This window comes from Muntiacus reevesi, chromosome 6 (assembly GCF_963930625.1).
Source record: "Muntiacus reevesi chromosome 6, mMunRee1.1, whole genome shotgun sequence".
Taxonomy (NCBI): Eukaryota; Metazoa; Chordata; class Mammalia; order Artiodactyla; family Cervidae; genus Muntiacus; species Muntiacus reevesi.
In genome coordinates, this window is record NC_089254.1 from 107,236,465 (window position 1) to 107,242,800 (window position 6,336).

Here is a 6,336-nt window from a genome sequence, read left to right on the forward strand (position 1 = left end):
TGGCAGCCTCACGCCCCAGGACCAGCCCCTCCTGGGCAGAGGAGAAGGGGGCAGGGATGAGAGCACACAAACCGCTGCACGTGCATGCACACGCACACACACACACGTGCAGGAGCAGCACTGCCCCCGCCCCCCGAGCACGGGTGAGCATCACAGCCGCCAACCCCCAGCCTCCGGTCACTTATCGTAACAGAGCAAGGGCGGGACAGGCTGCTGGAGCTGGAAGCAGGGTGACAGAGGGCGACCCAGCGACGCAGACGCCCCCCAGCACCGCCCCGGCCACCCCACCCCACCCCACCCCAGAGCCGCGTCACCACCACATCAGCCAGACAGTGGGAAAGGAGCCAATTTATGAAATTAAATAAAGTCCACAGAGGGAGTGAAGACCATGGGTGAGGGCACCTCCACCCTGGCCGGCCCAGCACAGCTGGAGCTTGGCACATGGCGCATCCCTGCCTTTCGGTCCCTCCCCAGAGGGGGCGTCGAGTAGGCCAGGCCCCCAGCCCTGGAGCCTAGGGGGGGCAGAAGTCAGAGAAGTAAGGGTGCTGCAGGGCCTCTTCCGCCGAGATGCGCTGGACCGGGTTACACTTGAGGAGGTTCTGGACGACAGGAGGCAGCGAGGTGGGTTCAGGCCGGGAGGCCCCGGGCTACCCAATCCACACCCCACCCCCACCAGCCCCAACAAGTGCGCTGGCCACCTCCCCACACTGCCCTTCATCACCTGCAGCAGGTCCCGCCCTGTGGCATTGAGCTTGGGCACGACGTTCACCAGGGACGTTGTGGCCGGGTACATCGGGTAGGGCTGTGGGGGGTCAGGGAGAGTCAGACCGGGGTGCAGGGGTGTGGAGGCTGCCAGGGCCAGACACTCGGCGGGGGGGCTACTGATGAACCACCACGACCCCCGCCGCGCTCTCCCGTCACACCTTATAGTCTGGAAGCTTGGTCATGGCGGGCCACTGCTCCTCAGTTGGCGTCCCCAGGAGTGTGTCCATGGGGTCAAGGGCCACTCAGGTGGAGGAAAGGGGCAGGTGAGGGACTCTCTCCCTGGGGAAGGGAGGTTCCTCCTACCCACCCCCCACCTCCCGGCCCTGCTCACTTCACCCCCTAGCTCACGACACAAGCCAACCCCGGCCCCTGCCACCCTCATGTGCAGTCTCAGCTGCATGCTATTCTAGCAGACCAGGTACTTGACAGCCGTGATTAACTACTTTGACCTAAGTCCTGAGGTCCGTGGCCCCAGCCTCCCCCTCTATCACGTTCCTGCTCCTTTTGGCTCCCTTGCCCTGAAGATTCAGCTCTCCGCTGGGGAGGAGTGAGCCCTCCCTGCCTACCAGCCACACCAGCAAGCAGCATGCACCTGCCCCGTAACCTCCAGGGTGCTCACCACTCTCTGCCCTCAGGACAAGCCCGGAGGTGCCCCCAGTCCTGGCCCCACCCCTCGCCGCCCTCCCTGCCTGCACTCTGAGCTCCGGGGGGGCTTCCAGATCCCCTCCTGGGGGTTGGGGGCCGGCGTGAGGTAAAGGGAGACAGAAGGATATCGGAAGATCCTCTTCAGCTGGTCATCTACGTCATTGCCAGGGAAGAGGGGCCGCCCAGCGTTAGCCAGCTCTGGGAGAGAGGTGGGGGCGATATGAGAAGAATCCCTCACCCCCACGCCCCCCACTCCCACCGCAGGGGCCCCACCCCCTTCCCCGGAGGGACCCTCCACTCCAATGGGGCTCCGCAGACCCAGACACGTCACCTGCGAAGATGCAGCCAGCTGACCACATGTCGATGGACGTGGAGTACAGCTTGGCCCCAAAAAGGACATCAGGTGGGCGGTACCACAGCGTGACAACCTGGAGAAGAAGACCCCACCCACGGGAACCCCCAGTTAGAAATGAACGAGGGTGCCCAGATAGGAGTCCTGGAGGAGGAGCTGAGCGATGCTCGTTGGGGACCCCCTCCCTCGCTCCCAACATCCCCCCACACCCCCACAGCTCACCTCAGCTGAGTAACAGCGAACGGGGATCCCAAAGGCGCGAGCCAAACCGAAATCAGCCAGTTTCAGCTCCCCATTCTGGGGGGTGGGGGAACACGGGCAAGGAGAGGGGCTCTGCACAGTCTGAGGGCAGGCCCCCTGCTTCCACCTTCCTGCCCGGCTCCCCTCACCCTGCCCCAGCCTCCCAGACGCCCTGCCTGCTCCCCAGAGGTACCCTGTTGATGAGCAGGTTCTGAGGCTTCAGGTCCCTGTGCAGCACGTTGCGGCTGTGACAGAAGCCCAGGCCTTTCAGCAGCTGGAAGAGGAATGACTGGGGGAGGGGCAGGGAGGAGGTCATCAGACCCTCGGGATGGGATGTGCACCCTGTGGGGGATCACGGGCCCTGAAACCCCAGCCGTCTGTCAGCACCAAGCTCAGGGCAACTCACCCTTCACTACCGAGGGCCTTCTTTGTACTCTGCTGGGTACTCGAAATGAACGCCGAATTGGGGAGCCCTGGTCCCCATCTTTCTGGAACTGGCAGCCTGGTGGGGCTTCCTGCCTTCCCATTCCACACTGCTCTCTCTCCCCTACCTGGCCTCATTTAACACGTACATCATAACCATCCATGTATATGTTGTGCCGTGTTATCATTCATCATTCTCGAGAATCCCTTGAACAGCAAGGAGCTCAAACCAGTCCATCCAAAGGAAATCAACCCTGAATATTCATTGGAAGGACTGATGCTGAAATGTTCCAATACTCTGGCCACCTGATGTGAAAAGCCAACTTGTTGGAAAAGACCCTGATGCTGGGAAAGATGGAGGTCAGGAGGAGACGGGGATGACAGAGGTTGGATGGCATCACCGACTCAATGGAATGAGTTTGAGCAAGCTCCGGAAGATAGTTAAGGATGGGGAAGCCTGGTGCATTGCAGTTGATGGGGTCGCAGAGAGTCCGACATGACTGAGCAACTGAACAACCACCACAGTCGTCAAGCATTTGTTTCCCCCTGGAACCTTGGACAGGGCACTTGGGCCGAGAACAGTGCCTGGCACAAAGCATTCAATAAGAATTTGTGGGATGAGTGAATCTCTCGGAACCTCATGTTCCCACCTCTCAAATATAAATCCTATCACTGACAGCAGAGTTCCTTTCAGGTTAAAGGGATCGCGTGAAAATGATCACTAAGACGGAGGCTCCTGGAAGCAGACACAGGGTTTTCTCCTCCCCTTGGGCCGTGAATGTCCCAGTGCGGGGCTTGAGAGCACGTTCGCTGAATACAGACTCCAACTCCAGCCTCAACGAGCTCCCAGGAAACCAGTTTCCTTACCTTCACTATTTCAGGATCTAGGTCACCATTGCAGCTGTCGAAATACTTCTTAAGGTCCTGATAAAGGAACGGGGGTGGGGGATGGGACAGAGATGAACCTCAGCTGGGGTCCCTGTATCCTCCCAAGGCTACTGGCCCTCCAGCTCCCCTTTCACCTGGTCGCAGAACTCAAAAACCAAAGTCAGCTTCTTGTCGCTGTGTAGGACGTCATGGAGCCTGGGGAAAAGTGAGGGCTTGGGCAGGCAGGGCCACAGCCCGCACCTAAGAGCCCAATATCAGCCCAGCCCATCTCTGAAGCCCCCACCTCCTCTGACCCAGCCCACCCACACACCTGACGATGTTCTTGTGCTTCAGCTCCTTGAGTAAGCAGATCTCCCGAAGGGCAGAACTCGGCACACCCTACACGTTGGAGGGGCCAGGTGGTCATAGTCACATCCCGCCCGGCCCAGGCCCCCGGCCCCTCCCCGGCCCTGGCACCCCAGTCCTACCTCATCATCGTCATCCAGCCTCACCCGTTTCAGAGCCACGATCTCATGAGTCTCCCGATTTTTGGCCTTGAACACTGTTCCATAGGTGCCTAGCGGAAGGAGGGGAGGGGTAGGGAAAGGATGGGGCACATTTTCCCAACCCAGGAAGCCCCTGCCAGGACAGCAAGCAGCGTGGGAGGGTGTTACTGCTGATGCTGGAGAAACAAGGGAAGAGATCCGGGGTAAAGGCCGGGCACTGGCAGAGAGCTCTTTTGGGGGGGGAGGGGGGAATGTGGCAGAGAGGTGCCTGCAGATGGCTCAAGGGTGTCTGCAACAGGCAGAGGCTGCAGGGGCCAGGTGAGGAGGTCTATCACAAAGGCCAAGCTTCTGGAGGGTCTGGAAATTGGGAGCAGGGGCCTGGGGAAGTAATGAAGGCCAGCAGGAATGCAGAGGTTGGAGGTCTGCAGCGGGAACTGAGGCTGGGGCTGGGTGAGGTTGTGCAAGTGGTGCTGAGGATGGAGAGGAAATGCAGGACGTAGAGGTCGGGAGGTGGGTCACTGGGAGTGCTAAGGTGGGCAGGGGGGCGTCCATGGGAAACGCTAGCAGGGGGAGGATTGCTGTCTGCATGGAATGTTGAGCTGGGGGGCCGGGGCTGCAGCCAGTGCTAAGGTCGGAATCTGTGGGTATTGCTGACGGTAGAGGAGCCAGGGCTGTAAGGAATGCTGAAGGATCTGCAGAAGATTTTGCAGGAGCATCTCGCGGTCCCATTACCTTCCCCAATCTTCTCCAGTTTCTCGTATTTCTGCATCGCGGCAGCCGCGCGGGGACCCTTGCGGGCCCTGGGTTCTAAGACTCCCGGCCCGGCGTTGCAGAGGAGGCGGTACCCCAGCCTCCGGGCCCTGCCCCGCCCTCCCGCCTGCGCATGGGCTTCTGGGCCTTGTAGTCCTAGGACGCCAGGTGTCCCAGTAGTGCCCGGGGCCGCAGGCAACAAGAAGACTACAACCCCCAGCAGGCTGCGCTCGGACTCGCTGCAGCTCTTGCCTCCCGGGGACTCCGGTCCACCGCGGATGCCACCCTTGGACTTCAAGTTCCAGGAAGCACTGCGTGTCCGCTTTCCCGACTCCCCACAGTAGCGTGCGGCTCCCAGGTTGCCCCACTCGGGTATCCCTTTCAGTGATTACACCCTTCTTTCGGGAAAGAGCCTCTCCGGGACTACACGTTCCAGAATGCAGCAGGGGTGGGGGCGGCGGGGTTGGGTGGGGTGGAGGGGCGCTTTCCAGAGTCTGGGCTTTGGCAACCTGCCTCCCGAGCCCAGGTGGCCCTGGCTCTGGCCGGGTTGATGGTGTTGAGCTTCCAACGACCTCCTGACACTCCCATAACCGGTTTGAACCTCTCCCTGGGCCGTCCGGTGAGCTCAGGATTGCCTGCGGAATGGCTCTGAGCCATATCTTGCCGATGATGACTTCACAGGGGCCAGCTGCCCGCAAGGCTGGAAAGAGAGACAGGTGTGCCCCATTGGAGGCTGGATTCACCATACGCCAGACTCTTCTCTCTCCCCTTTTTGTGGTCCTGGAATCCACCCGACTCCAGCAGTTCGCTCCACCCTGATATTCCGAGGCAAGCTGGCGCACTGGGGAGGTGTACCCCCGCCCCCACCCCACCCCACCCCACCCCCACCAGTCTACAGAGCCCTGGCCCACTGGAGTCGGCCGGGGTGTGGCCCGAGGGCTGGCAGGTTGGTTACCGCCCTCAACAGACAGAAGGACAGACAGAAGCTACACTTGAAGCGGCCTTGACCTCATCCCTTAAGGAGTTGATTATAGATTTATCTTGTGGCTTCTCTCTAATTGTCTCATGATTGCATTCTTGAGGGCTGTGAACTGGATGAAAACTGCCCCCAAACAGCACTCCTCGGCGCCGCCGGAACCGACGTTGGGGCTTAAACAGTTTGTTAATTAACTCGTTTATGTCTGAACGTTTTCTGCGTACACAATGCTGTCCTTCCCTCGGTGGCAGACTCTCAGAAGCGAAACATAGATTCGCTTACCTGGAAGAATTTATAATTTGAGAAAACAAGAAATAGATCTTTAAATGACAGATGATGATTATGAATAGGGTTCGAGAAGGGAAGGCACGGCAGGGAATCTCTCCGAGGCAGAAGTCCCCCGGTTCGGAAAGACTTAACTCAGCACAGAGTAATGGGTATCCACCCCGCGCCGCCATCACCACTCTTCGCCCCCACCCCCATCCTCCTGGCAAAGACAGGGGCTTTCTTGGAGGCACTGGGGACAACTAGGGGTGGAAGGCTGGGGCTGCCTGCGGTCGCAGAGACTCTTGACCCCCGATGCATTGACATTTCAATTTCCTCCGAATTGCCTGATAGCTTGGTGCCTCTTTTTTTCTTTTCCTGCCTGGGATCCCGAGGATGAACCGGGCTTCCTTTCCGCCCAGAGGGGCCAAATGAAGCCAGGAGACGGCGTCTCTAGGCACCCGAGCTCGTTGCGGGGAAGCGCGGGGCGGCAAGCCGGGGGCGGCCTCCTCTGCTCTGGGATCCGGGCGCCCGCAGTGCCTGGCCGC

At 60.2% G+C, this 6,336-nt stretch overlaps 1 protein-coding gene across 1 annotated transcript; it reads right to left on the reverse strand.

The window, feature by feature from the left end:
* Positions 1-328: 328 nt before the first annotated feature.
* Positions 329-4,683, reverse strand: CDK5 (cyclin dependent kinase 5). Its single transcript, XM_065939449.1, has 12 exons — positions 4,531-4,683; positions 3,781-3,869; positions 3,624-3,691; positions 3,448-3,508; positions 3,293-3,349; positions 2,196-2,291; positions 1,985-2,059; positions 1,742-1,838; positions 1,538-1,608; positions 924-983; positions 722-802; positions 329-599 (listed from the first exon to the last, which is right to left on the reverse strand). Exons 1-12 carry the CDS (start codon positions 4,565-4,567, stop codon positions 513-515), a joined length of 879 nt encoding a protein of 292 aa, XP_065795521.1. The 5' UTR covers positions 4,568-4,683; the 3' UTR covers positions 329-512.
* Positions 4,684-6,336: the final 1,653 nt, after the last annotated feature.

Bases quoted from the DNA above. Each gene is read 5' to 3' on its own strand.
- CDK5 (XM_065939449.1), bottom strand. From the start codon at position 4,567: ATGCAGAAATACGAGAAACTGGAGAAGATTGGGGAAG. The intron at 803-923 runs GTGTGACGGGAG...GACCCCCCACAG, and splicing joins CCAAGCTTCCAGACTATAAG to CCCTACCCGATGTACCCGGC. The intron at 600-721 runs GTGATGAAGGGC...CCTGTCGTCCAG, and splicing joins CAGGGCGGGACCTGCTGCAG to AACCTCCTCAAGTGTAACCC.